The 13292-nt window shown below is 44.8% G+C and overlaps 5 protein-coding genes across 10 annotated transcripts; 3 read left to right on the top strand and 2 right to left on the bottom strand.

Moving 5' to 3' along the window:
• Positions 1 to 248: 248 nt before the first annotated feature.
• LOC135334214 (G-protein coupled receptor 157-like) lies at positions 249 to 1828 on the bottom strand. Its single transcript, XM_064529314.1, has 2 exons — positions 1032 to 1828; positions 249 to 960 (listed from the first exon to the last, which is right to left on the bottom strand). The coding sequence occupies exons 1-2, from the start codon at positions 1737 to 1739 to the stop codon at positions 385 to 387; spliced, it is 1284 nt and encodes a 427-aa protein (XP_064385384.1). The 5' UTR covers positions 1740 to 1828; the 3' UTR covers positions 249 to 384.
• A 74-nt stretch (positions 1829 to 1902) lies between these two features.
• On the bottom strand, positions 1903 to 3406 carry LOC135334216 (G-protein coupled receptor 157-like). The gene is made up of 2 exons (XM_064529316.1): positions 2578 to 3406; positions 1903 to 2525 (listed from the first exon to the last, which is right to left on the bottom strand). The coding sequence occupies exons 1-2, from the start codon at positions 3277 to 3279 to the stop codon at positions 1956 to 1958; spliced, it is 1272 nt and encodes a 423-aa protein (XP_064385386.1). The 5' UTR covers positions 3280 to 3406; the 3' UTR covers positions 1903 to 1955.
• Positions 3407 to 3451: 45 nt separating this feature from the next.
• LOC135334206 (G-protein coupled receptor 157-like) lies at positions 3452 to 5324 on the top strand. Its single transcript, XM_064529307.1, has 3 exons — positions 3452 to 4334; positions 4400 to 4615; positions 4806 to 5324. Exons 1-3 carry the CDS (start codon positions 3516 to 3518, stop codon positions 5217 to 5219), a joined length of 1449 nt encoding a protein of 482 aa, XP_064385377.1. The 5' UTR covers positions 3452 to 3515; the 3' UTR covers positions 5220 to 5324.
• A 396-nt stretch (positions 5325 to 5720) lies between these two features.
• Positions 5721 to 13242, top strand: LOC135334194 (methylenetetrahydrofolate reductase (NADPH)-like). Its single transcript, XM_064529289.1, has 9 exons — positions 5721 to 5989; positions 6269 to 6593; positions 7100 to 7213; positions 8081 to 8274; positions 11076 to 11237; positions 11387 to 11797; positions 12019 to 12201; positions 12436 to 12657; positions 12844 to 13242. The coding sequence occupies exons 1-9, from the start codon at positions 5777 to 5779 to the stop codon at positions 13045 to 13047; spliced, it is 2028 nt and encodes a 675-aa protein (XP_064385359.1). The 5' UTR covers positions 5721 to 5776; the 3' UTR covers positions 13048 to 13242.
• On the top strand, positions 8910 to 10635 carry LOC135334219 (TNF receptor-associated factor 6-like). Of its 6 annotated transcripts, none has more exons than XM_064529323.1 (2): positions 8910 to 9059; positions 9261 to 10635. In XM_064529323.1, the coding sequence occupies exon 2, from the start codon at positions 9315 to 9317 to the stop codon at positions 10488 to 10490; it is 1176 nt and encodes a 391-aa protein (XP_064385393.1). In that variant the 5' UTR covers positions 8910 to 9059; positions 9261 to 9314; the 3' UTR covers positions 10491 to 10635. The 6 variants fall into 6 exon arrangements, with proteins under 6 accessions (XP_064385393.1, XP_064385399.1, XP_064385398.1 ...); XM_064529329.1 differs by having other exon boundaries at positions 8914 to 9055; positions 9275 to 10635; XM_064529328.1 differs by having other exon boundaries at positions 8914 to 9059; positions 9275 to 10635.
• Positions 13243 to 13292: the final 50 nt, after the last annotated feature.

Below are 13292 nucleotides of genomic sequence, written 5' to 3'. Positions count from 1 at the left end.
AAACCAGTACGTATACGAACATTGATAATAATAAAGTAAGCAAACAACGATGGTTTGTGTATACAATCACATGACTTTATTAATTACAGATGACATCACATAGCTCAAGCCACATTCCAGATAATGATTATATGAATTATAACAACGCTCAGTGGACGGACACACGTAATCACAATGGTTGGTAGTGTTGCAACAATAGCAAGACTTAGTGATGTAGTTCGGTGAACACAAAACTAATTATCACAATACAAGTACAGCACAACACGTGCGTGCAACCAGATCATTGTTGCACTCTGAAGCCATTAGACACATAGTTGAGTAATGCATTGTTAAAAACACACAATGAGAATTAAAACACACAAAAAAGACAAACAATCCGACGGTTCAAGTCTTACTATTGATAGAGCCTCTATCGGGTATCACTGGCACACAGTCCACACTCTTGGACCCACTGGCCAGCACCTCCACAGCAGTGGGAGTCTCTTGCGACACATTCATCGCTATTTTGTTCTCTCTGAAATTGTTTATTGGAGCATAGTCTTTCCTGTTTTGAAAAGCCGTGAAACTATTCTTGATTCTTTTCCAGCAAAGAAAGACACAGGGACACAATCGCTTGAAAATGGTCGCATGAAATAGTCCATACAGCAGTGCATTCCCCCATCCCTGGCCTGGGTCACCTATTGCTTGCATGTACACCAGGAAAGGATCGTAGATGACGTTCAAGCACTCCTCTTTGAACCATATCTCACCCCACTCTACACTGCAGTTTAAGTCCACTGTGATGCACTCAGAGTACGTGGAGGATATGATCCATCTCAGCGTTCCCCAGATTCGAAACAGAATAAAGAAGATGGGTATCCATAGCAACTTCTGGTCCAATTGCTCGAGAGCGGCTTGTACACGTCCAGCATTCGCACTTCCATAGACACTATAATCCTCACTCAATCTCACCTGTTTCTTCTGGAGAGGAAAATAATTATAATCAGCTCATAAACGAAACACTACTACAGATAATATAGATTAAAACTTACCTTCTTTTGAACTGAGATCTTGACAATGATGCATAGAATCAATGCAACGACACCGGCTAATATCTCCCAGAATTTCCCAAACACAAACTCCAGTGCATGCAGCTTCACAAGGCGATGCTGAGCATCCTCCATTTCTCCAGTGACATTTTTGAAGCTTCTATCGAAAGACACCCAACACCAACCTACAGTTCCTTGCGATTGATCTTGTGTTTCGTTTTGTCCACCGAGGATCATCGTAGCTGCTCCAGGTATGCATAGCAACAATGGTATCCCCCAGGCAGTGATGTGAAACAAGAGCATTAGCTTCTTAGCTGTCTTGACTTGCTTCAGAGTGATCGATACGAATAGGTACACGGCTAGGTTAGTAGTCCATAGGAAAGACGATATTGGGAATACAGTTGTGATGAAACTTTGGAACGTGCACAGAGGAGAGAATATGTCACCAAGTTGTTGATAATTCAGTAAGAATAGTATGGATGCAAACAAGTAGCCAAGGGCCGTACACAGGTCTGCTATGGCTAGGAACACAAGGATCGCTCTTGCAGTAGTTCGTAGATCTGACCAAACAGCAAATGATACGATAATGAGAACGCTTCCAATTACTGAGGCAACTGATGAAATAATTGTAGTGATTATGGGTCCATTGGTGAGCTGTGTTATGTTTGAGGGATCACAGACATTTGCAATGAGAGCTCCACTTCCATCCATTATTGCACTTGACAGTAGATCTAGATCGAGCTAGCTTAGCTGCTCAATAGTTCATGTGACAAGGCACACCCAGCCATTGTGCAAACAGCAAGCTTCAGTTTACGTAACGCACATGCGCAACAATGTTGCAGCAGAGCAGCTACGCCCCTATATAGTGACCATACAAAAGCAGCACACAAATTATTGTTTCACAGACAAACAAAGGAAATGAGGGGATTAAGTGTTTATTGGGCCTATGTCAGTGTTCACAGGTGTGTATTGTCCAGTTTTTGTCGCTTCTTTCACAGCAGAAGGCTCAATCAATTGACAGGATCTGCTAATACAACCTTGCTCCTCTGTCTTTGTGTACTGTATCGGAGCATACTCACTCTTGCTTCGACGATATTTACAGCCTTTTTTGATTCGTTTCCAGCAGAAATATAAGCAAGGGCATACTCGCTTGAAGATTGTTACATTGAAGATAACATACAGCAGTGCGTTCCCCCATCCTTGCCCAGTGTCACCGATAGACTGTATGTACACAAGAAATGGATTGTATATGACATCAAGACACTCTTCTGTGAACCATACACTGTTGAACAGCACACTGCAATTTCGGTCAATTTTTGCACATTCCGGATAAGTTGTGGCGATTATCCAACGTAGAGTTCCCCAAGCACGAAACAAAACAAAGACAATTGGAATCCAGATCAACTTTTGGTCCAGCTGCTCGAGAGCTGCTTGCACTCTTTCTTTGCTAAGGCTCCCGTACATTGCACTTTCCACAGCCATCTTGATCTCCTTTTTCTGTAGTGAATTTTTTTGTTTTAATGAGTGGTAAAATAAGGTAAGGACTCACCTTCTTTTGGAGTGAACATTTCACTGCAATGCACAGAACAATAGCAATAATGAAGACGCAAATCTCCCACAGTTTACCAAACACCAACTCCAGTACATGTAACTCAATAAGCCTATAACGAGCATCATCAACTGAAGAGCGGTTGTCAAAGCTGTTGTTGAATGAGACCCAACACCACGCCACAGTGCCTTGTGTGGAGGCACCTGCTTGCGTACCTCCTAATACTCCTGTAGCTGCTCCAGGTATGCATAGCAACAACGGTATCCCCCAGGCTATGATGTGGAATAGAGGCATCAGTTTCTTAGCAGTCTTGGCTCTTTTGAGTGTAATGGACACAAACAAGTACACGGCAAGGTTAGCAGTCCATAAGAAAGAGGATATCGGGAATGCAGTGGTGACGAAACTTTGGAAAGTGCAAAAAGATGACGATATTTCGTATTTATCTTGCTCGTTCGCTAGGAAGAGTACAGAGGCCAAAAAATAGCCCATGGCTGTAAAAAGATCTGCTATAGCCAGGAAAACAAGGATAGCTCTTGCAGTAGTCCTGAGATCAGACCAGACAGCAAATGATATGATGATTAGAGAGCTCCCAACCACAGAGGCCATTGATGACAACATAGTAGTGCAGATGCTCCCAAGTGACACTTGAGTTTGGTTCGTGGCATTGCACACTGTATACAGATTAGAATATTCTTCATTCATTCTAGTTCATGGCTTGGGGTAGTGGTCAGTGTAAAAAAGTTCTCACTTCAGATTCTAACACTTTTTTTGCACGATCGAGTCGCGAGCTAGCTAGCTACCTGAGGTCTAGCCATAGTAGCTCACACCCCTTGCGCAAATATGGAGCAGCCCCTCCCACTTTGGTGCTCAAGTGAGTCAAGTCAAATGAACATCTAGTGATTATTACCAGCTAGCTAAAATAGGAAACCAAGAAAAAGATGGGGACAATCGAGCTGCAGTCATTGCTCTTCACAAACATCAACAGCTTATCTGAAAATGATTTCACTCAATGCCCTGCTGATGTATATGACTGCAATAACACTGGTGCTACACATAACAGCAGTCTATGTGACTCTACTTTGACCACGGATCCTAACTGTGTCAGCTACCACATTGGATATGGACCAAGCTATACTGCCATCATATCCAGCGCATTCTCTTGCCTAGGATCAATTCTGATAGTACTGGCATATATATTTTTCAAGGATATCCGTGGAGGAATGGCACAGAGAATAATCACCGCCCTAGCCATTGCTGACTTTATCAGTGCCGCAGGTTACATCGCTGGCTCCATTAACTACATTGTTCACTTCAACGATAGAGCCACAAGCGACTGCAATGCTTTCCACACAATATGCCGTGTTCAAGCCTTCATAACAACATGGTCTTCAATATCTTCGTTTGCCTGGACTGCAATACTGGCCGTGTATTTCTACCTCGTCCTAGTCTATCAAAAGCAGCAACCTTTCAGCACTAAATGTCGACAAATATTTTTGCATCTGTTCTCTTGGGCTACCCCTGGACTGATTGTTATTCCTTTCACTTGGTTGATGTTTCTAGGATATGCTCCATTTGCTGCATCTAACTGGTGTTTCGTGACTGATTTCTCTCTGTATGATAACGTCAGTGATGATTCAAACAGTACTATGATTTTGTACAACACTCTGAAAGTTTTGGCTGCTGGAAAATTGTGGGAGATTGTCACGTATATTCTTGTGATCATCATGTACTCACACGTCATTGTCATTTTGGAGAGGGTATGTTTACTTCTTTACTGTTATTAGTTTCATTCATCCCCATTTAATTTCTCCCCACTTTGCAGATGAGGCGCAATCACAACGGTGCTATGGCTAGACCTGAAAGGGCCAAGGCTGAACGCAAGATGATTTACATTCCTGCCATCTTTCTGCTTCTGAGGATATGGGGAACGGCTGAATTCTTTCTCAACATTGGTATACAGTTATCATCTTACCCCATGAAAGATGGATGCATTCTGAAGAGTTTCCATACTGCCAATATTGTACTGGGGTACCTCCAGGTAATCATGTGACATGTTACTATTGTATTCATTGTTATCTGTATAATAGCTATCTTAGCAATAAATCTATTGATACATTCACACTACTGCACGCACACACACACACACACACACACACTTGCGCACACCCACCCACACACCCACCCACACACACTTGCGCACACCCACCCACCCACACACACACGCACAGGCGATTGGTGACCCAGGACAAGGCTGGGGTAATGCACTGCTCTACATCTTCATGTCTGACAATATCCGCGAGAGAATGTTGTGCTCTCCCTTCAGGAAATGTGCTCGGAAGGTTGCTAGGGGACTTCTTGACTACACACAGCTCAGCAATACAGAGGAAGAAGAAGCTCTAAGAAATGGACCAAGGAATGTACCTGAGCAAGAGGTGCCCTCTGTACCTGGAAGAGGCCGCCCTGTCCAACGATATTCCTCGCACACGTGCAGCACGATATCTATAACAGCTGCTGAAATCAGTCATGCAGGACCTCTTGATGAAGAGGCCAAACCAGGCCCCTCCCCCGTACCGTGGGGACAACAGTTGCCTAGCGAGACAACCACCACCACCACTACCATGGCACTCGCTATACAAACTTGAACATTATTTTTGTGTGCATTTATATAGTGTGTGGTGTGTGTGGTGTGTGTGGTGTGGTGCGTGTTGTGTTTTGTAATAAAAAAGTTCTACATTCTACAGCCAACATTTTCTGACAACCCACTTCTTGTTAGACCAGTTATGTGCAGTCGCATGTGTTTGCTATTAGTGGGGCTTCGGAGCGGAAGTGCAGGTGACTCCGCCATGCGCACATCTACATGCATGTACAGTGGATTGTGTGTAGTGCACTTGCAACAGAGAATTGCCAAACAGCAAAACCACAGTTTAGATATTAATCAGGGCCAAAACTAAAAGGGGAAATTATATTTAGCATTATTCTTTTTGCATGATTTTAGTTTGTAGTTAAGTTTTGCATGATTGTAGTTGCATGATCTTTGTCAACTGTTGTGAAGTTTAGAGGCTGAGTTCTGTAGAGGTTTAATTAGCCTCGAATCCACGCCGGCGTGGATTCGAGGCTAAGGAATTATAATTAATTATACCGCACACGTGGCTGCAGAGGTCACTGAAAAGCTAAGAAGCCAAGGTAGCTTGAGAACACCATGGCTGCCCTACCAACTCTGAAAGAACAAGAAACCGTCTTCCCAAGAGTGAAGTCTGAGCCGACCTTTCCTGTCGCGCATATTGTCAGTGGCTGTGAGTCAGAGAGCTCTGGCTTCAGGTCTCGCAATGGTTCCTCTGCCGACAGTACTCGATCCTCTTCTCCCAGCCCTCCTAACTCGGCACTACCCATCACACTACTGGACAAGATACATGTATAATGACTACTATACAATACGCATTGTTGGTATCACTACACAAAGCCTTAGTACGATATAGATAATGCACATAATATTATAATATAGGCTAGAGCCGTACAGTGGATGGTGGCAGATGGTAGTTACACATGGCTAACCCTACGCCCAATTGTCCTTCACAAAACATTACGTGTCATGCCGGCTAGTATGTTATGTGTGCTGCTTTTTTGTTTTGATAATTGGCACACTCATTCAGGAATGTCGTTAATGCATTCCTAAATATATTCTATCCCACAGACTAAGATCGCAAAGAAAGAGAGATTTTTCTCACTGGAATTCTTTCCTCCACGAACAGCCGCTGGAGCTGTGAACCTGATTAACCGGTTTGACCGGATGTTTTCAGGCGGTCCATTGTTCTGTGATGTGACATGGCATCCAGCCGGAAACCCTGGAGGCGAATCAGAGACAAGCTCCATGGCGATTGCCAGTGCTGCCCTCAACTATTGCAGCCTGGACACTATGCTGCACATCACATGTGCCAACCAGACCAAGGAGGTCATTACTGCTCATCTTGAGAAGGCTAAAGCTAGAGGCATCAAGAATATACTAGCACTCAGAGGAGGTGTGTGGGATGATGGCAATACATTAATTTTAGTAGTACATTAACTAAAAGTGGATAATGGCATACCAGGGTTCTATCTAGAAGAAATATTTTGGGGGGGAAGATATTTTGTGGGGGGAAGCCTACGGCGAGTGCAAAGCACGAGCCGTAGGCTGAAAGGGGGGTCCAGGGGTCCTCCCCCGGAAAATTTTTTATTCTAGATGGCCAGAGACGCAATTTGAGCCAAATAAGGTCTTTTACTTAAAAATTTGAAGTGCACAAATAGAGGAAGTTGGAAGGTTTGGGGGGGAAGTTGGATAGTTTGGGGGGGAAGCTTCCCCCCTGCCCCCCCCCCCCACTAGATAGAACCCTGCATACCTTCTGGCGTGAATTATCCCACTTAGGAAGCTAAATATACGTAGCTACCTGATTACTACATGTAGTACTGAGGAAGTGTTTTAAAACCTATGGCGTTGTTATAGAGTAGTTTGTTGACTGTTGCTAGGTATGGTGTTGTACTGGTACAGATCCCCCGGGGGATGATGAGTGGAAGGCTAGTGAGGACGGGTTCTCTTATGGGACGGATATTGTGAAACATATTAGGGAAAACTTCGGAGACTACTTCACAATCTGTGTGGCAGGTAAACGTAGTGTGGTATAATTATGTGCCATTAGTATCCATGGTTTCGGAACTTGTAGAACTTTGATCTACACTTTGCATATGGCCTCATAGGAGCTAGGAATGTTGCTTTTAAATTAGACTATAATTATATCCAAAGCCCTCAGTGTCAAGGGGCTCAGAGAATAGTAGCCATAAGTTCCCCCCCCACACACACACACACCCACACACACTGCAGGCTACCCTAATGGCCACCCCCCCCACACACACACACACACACACTGCAGGCTACCCTAATGGCCACCCCCACACACCCACACACACTACAGGCTACCCTAATGGCCACCCCCACACACCCACACCCACACACACTGCAGGCTACCCTAATGGCCACCCCCCCACACACACACACACACACACACTGCAGGCTACCCTAATGGCCACCCCCCCATACACCCACACACGCACTGCAGGTTACCCTAATGGCCACCCCCCCCCACACACACACTGCAGGCTACCCTAATGGCCACCCCCACACACCCACACACACACACACTGCAGGCTACCCCAATGGCCACCCCCACACACCCACACACACACACACACACACACACACTGCAGGCTACCCTAATGGCCACCCCCACACACCCACACACACTACAGGCTACCCTAATGGCCACCCCACACCCACACACACACACACACACACTACAGGCTACCCTAATGGCCACCCCCCCCACACACACACACACACACACACACTGCAGGCTACCCTAATGGCCACCCCCCCATACACCCACACACACACCCGCACACACCCACACACACACTACAGGCTATCCTAATGGCCACCCCCCCACACACCCACACACACACACACACACTGCAGGCTACCCCAATGGCCACCCCGACTGCTCGACCTACGATGAGGACATACGACACTTGAAGGAGAAAGTGGATGCCGGGGCAGACTTCATCATCACTCAGCTCTTCTTTGATGCTCAGACTTTCATCGACTTCTACAATGACTGTCGGAAGATTGGAATCGAGGTCCCCATTATCCCTGGAGTCATGCCGATACAGGTACTGTGTTAGCATTAGCCGTGTGTTATGTGTAGGCGGGGGCTTTTTCTGTGACATGTGTAGGTAGGGGCGGGGCCTTTTGTGTGACATGTGTAGGCGGGGGCGGGGGTCTTTTGTGTGACGTGTGTAGGCGGGGGTGGGGGTCTTTTGTCTTAAATTTGGTCACTAGTGATGTATCCCAATTGTAAAAATGACATATTTTCAGTGTACGGTGAATATACATGACACGTATGAATCCTCTACCAGCCTGTGTACTGTCGGAGTGCAGGGTGTCATACAGGATTTTGAAGTAGAGGGGGGAAATGATAAAAGTAACCAGAAAATGATGCTAAAAAAAGGTCAACTTTTATTTTCAATACCCAGCTATGGACACTCAGTCATAATTGAAAGGGGGGGGATTGGAGCTAGGGGGATATCCCCCTTCCCCCCCCTGTATGACACCCTGTAGTGTACACGAGCTTTTGATTGAAATGTGTGCCCTTAAATAACTTGCTTGGCAGAAGTCTAAAACCAATCTATATCATAATTATGATGTATTGTGTCAAGCTCTAATAAAGCTGTACGTACATGCGCAGGTAGCTTCATATTATCAAGAGGAAATGATAAGATCTTCTCATTTGCTCCTAATATTATATTATTATTATGAATTCATTGACGTCACCATTCATCACGTGATGAATGCCAGTATGTTTCTATAGTTACTGCCACTCCCTCACTAAATACTAGTAAACAGTTACACAGCTGCTACATATCACAGTGACACTGCCATGGAGATATAATTGTAGGTGTGTTATTAGCTTGTACGTGTCGCATTTGTGTATAATTATTGTTACTCTTACAGTATGTTGATGTATAGTTATGTAGTTGGCTTATATAATTATAGTGTCTATCTGGTTGAGTGCTCATAATAGAATACTGTCATGTGTGCTTGTGTACGTCATGTTGGGTTTGTTAGGTATTTTCACTATCAGCATAACTCACTGTAGGTTAACTTCTCTAGCTGAACTTCAACTGTTTCGAGTTAGTTGTGCTTGTTAAGAATGGCCTCACCACCAACTAGTGAGCAAGACTCTATTAGGAACATGCCTGGATTTGATTGTGAGTTTCTGGAGCCTCCACCTGAAAATCTTCAAACTGACTGTCCAGTTTGTCATCAGATTATTCGAGAACCATACCAGGTCACATGCTGTGGAAATAAGTACTGTCAATCGTGTATCCAAGCCATCACTAATAATCGGTGTCCAACTTGCAACACAGAAGGTTTCTCCAATTTCCCTGACACAGGACACAAGCAATCGCTCTATGGCTTGAAAGTTCGCTGTAGCCACCAGAAAAACGGGTGTGAGTGGACGGGGGAACTGAGACAGCTTAATGAGCACCTCAACACAGATCCACTGCCAGAGACACAACTCGATGGATGCCCCCTGACAATCATCAACTGTGACTTTCACCACGTAGGCTGTGCTGTGAAACTCCCTCGACAAGACATGCCAGAACACCAGAGGACAAGTTTCCAGATACACACCTCTCTACGTTGCAGAAGCCAACAAGCTGAGATTGCTGCTTTAACAGATAAAGTCAGTATCCTGGAGAGTAAAGTGACGAATCTTGAACAAAACCGTTCGCTGGAAACTGCCTTCAACGAGTTTACAACTACATTTCGCGCTGAAATCGAGGCTAAGTTCAAAGAAAAACTTGATGAAGAGAACCAGCGATCACTACAGACTGCTCGTTCTGACGATGCTCCACATACCACCATACCATTCGGCCCACCTGTCCTTACAATGACCAACTTCACTCAGCACAAAGAAGCTGGGGATGTCTGGTTATCCCCTCCAGTCTACACCCACCAAGGGGGCTACAAGATATGCCTCGCTGTACATGCCAATGGCCACGATCGCTTCACGGGAACCCACGTCACTGTCTGTATTCGCTTCATGAGAGGAGAGTTCGATGACTCTCTAAAATGGCCTTTCTGTGGGAAAATTTACTTCAGACTATTAGATCAGGCAAAGCAAACAGAGCATCGATCGCAAGTAGCTAACTACGACTACAGGGCAGAAGAAGCTGTGTGGTGCTGTAGAGTAACGGACAAGGAAGTAGCGGACAAGGGGTGGAGCCATGAACTTGATTTTGTTGCTCACAAGAAACTGAAGCCCCAATACTTGCTGAATGACACCCTTCTCCTTCAAGTGTACAAAGTAGAGCTTAGTTAGAAGTGCAATGGCACCTATACACACGCTGCTTAAATCCCCACACATGTTATGTTACTTTTCTGCCGTTATTATAATTATTGTTAAAGTTGCATTAGTTGTGTGTTCATTTCTTATGATGTCTGTCATGAATCTATATTTTTGTTCAGCTGCCAAATAATTTTGATATTAGCCTTGAATTCCAGGCTGATTAAAATATGTATTTTAATGCGGCCTGGAATCGAGGCTATTTTGAAATAATTGTCGCTAAAGAATTTGTGACCCCCCCTTTATATGCTATATACTGTATAGCGCGAAATTTTCGAGGCACTTATATTCGTGGATTGGCCTCTAAAAGCATTTTCGTTGCACAATGTTCGCGGAATGACTGCTTACCGAAAGCCACGCCTTTAAATCTTTGCACGTTATAGCAGGTAATTCTAATGAACAATTTTCGTGGACTTAATTTTCGTGTAGGATTGTTACCCACGAAATCCGCGAAAATTAAGCCCCTCAAAAATTTCGCGCTCTACGGTAATCATCATGTATACATACAAGCTTGAATGAACCACCATTCCTCTGTGTTATGATAACTTTAATTATCTCCAGGGTTACCAGAGTTTACGACACCTGGTGAAGCTCTCACGTCTTGAAGTGCCTCAGGACATTCTCACTCAGTTGACTGCCATCAAGGATGATGATGCAGCTGTGCAAGCATACGGTGTACAACTAGCAGTCAACCTCTGTAGAGAACTCTTTGAGTCTGGCTTGGTGAGTGGGGCCTTGTATACAGTGTATGTCCTCTACTCTGCCACTTGTATTAAAGTCTCCTTGTTGTCATACATGTACAGTTTATTAAGTCATCCAAACAGATCATTATCTCTCTCCTAACTGCACCCAATACCCTCCCTCCCCTTCAGGTGTATGGCCTCCATTTCTACACCCTCAACAGAGAGGTGGCAGTCATTGAGATCCTACAACAACTGGGCCTCTGGTGTGAGGACCCACTCACCCTCAAGACTCTCCCATGGAAAGCCCCCGTCAATCATAAACGATTCTCAGAAGATGTACGCCCAATTTTCTGGTCTATGCGCCCGAAAAGTTACATTCATCGTACTCTAGAATGGGACAATTTCCCGAATGGTCGCTGGGGCAACTCGTCATCGCCTGCTTTCGGAGAGCTGAGAGACTATTACTTGTTTTATCTGCGGAGTCGGCACAAGCCTGAGCGACTGCGTGCAATGTGGGGAGAGCAGTTGGACACGGAACAAGACGTGTTTGACGTGTTTGAGTGCCACATTGCCGGGAAAAAGAACAAGAATGGAGTCAAGGTGAGTATGAGAGCTGGTGTCTTGCTGGTACATGCATTTAGGCCTGTGCTATAGTTATCTAAGTCGTGGTGTACTAATCACTGGAATTTGCACAGGAAGCATGCAGTGCTATTGGGGTAGAATACAGTACAATTGCAGTAGAATTAGCGAGAATAATTATTGTTATAATAATATGCGGTAAGTCTCAGTGACATTCCTGTGTTATTAACGTTCCCCACCAGGTGAGCACGATCCCGTGGAATGACGAGGACTTTGCTCTGGAGACGTCTCTGCTCACTCAGAGTCTAGCACATGTCAACAAACATGGCTTCCTCACCATCAACAGTCAGCCCGCCATTAATGCCACACCCTCCACTGACCCCATTGTAGGCTGGGGCAGCAAGGGAGGCTATGTCTATCAGAAGGTAACCAAGGCTACTAATAGCAGACTCTGTTAGCAAACCTTTTAAATTATGTCTGCCCTAAAAAAAAAGCTGCTTTATTGTAAGAACATTATCCGTTCATTTTATGGTGTTACGTGCATTGTCTATAAGGGAGAGTAGCAAATAATGATATATTGATGACTTGAGAGTGTACCTAGAGTGATCTTTACCCTATGCAACTCTCCACCGCATATTTCCCCCCTCCCTCCCATGCAGTCTTATCTCGAGTTCTTCACCAGTCCGCAGTACATGGCGATATTGGTGGAGGTGCTCCAAAACTACCCCTCCGTGAGCTACCACATTGTGAACAAGCTGGGCACTGAGAACCTGTCCGACACTGACTCCACCCAGCCCATTGCCGTCACCTGGGGCGTCTTCCCAGGCAAGGAGATAGTTCAACCCACTGTGGTCGACCCTGTCAGCTTCAACATTTGGAAGGTGAGTATAGCTGTTTAAAAACTAGAAACGTCCAATTTCATATATTAGCTGTCCGTTGGTCAGCGATTGCTTTCGTGCCCAAATTGTCCATTTTGTCTAGTGGATTGTGTTGTGATCGTATATCATTAGAGTCTTGCCTACACCAACTTATCACACACACCGCCCACCACGTACCCACACACACAGGATGAAGCGTTTGCTCTGTGGAACACACACTGGGCCAAGCTGTACACACCAAGCTCCACATCTCAAGACCTTATCAAACACATCTCCGACACCTACTACCTCATCAATCTGGTTGACAACGACTTTGTGGCCGGCAACTGTCTCTTCCAAGTGCTGTACGATGTGTTGGAGAGAGAGGGGAAACCCCGTGGGCCATCTAATTAACTCTGAGAATAAACTATTAAGAATTCTTTGTATAGCTTTTTCACATTTCCCAATTTTGCTCTCCCAGCACAACACCCCAGTGTGTTGTATTCATATTTATGATGGACGCTTATTATTTATTATTTTCTACCTAATATTCTTTTTGTACAGTATAATAATTATACACATAAAAATTAAACAGCATTTGTTAATTGGCTAGCAAATTCCATGATGATTACAATTGAGAGCCCCACCCTCAATGTTAG

Source organism: Halichondria panicea, chromosome 3, assembly GCF_963675165.1.
Source record: "Halichondria panicea chromosome 3, odHalPani1.1, whole genome shotgun sequence".
Classification (NCBI taxonomy): domain Eukaryota; kingdom Metazoa; phylum Porifera; class Demospongiae; order Suberitida; family Halichondriidae; genus Halichondria; species Halichondria panicea.
Note: the sequence above shows the minus strand (reverse complement) of the source record. Positions and strands in the feature narration are given on the sequence as shown.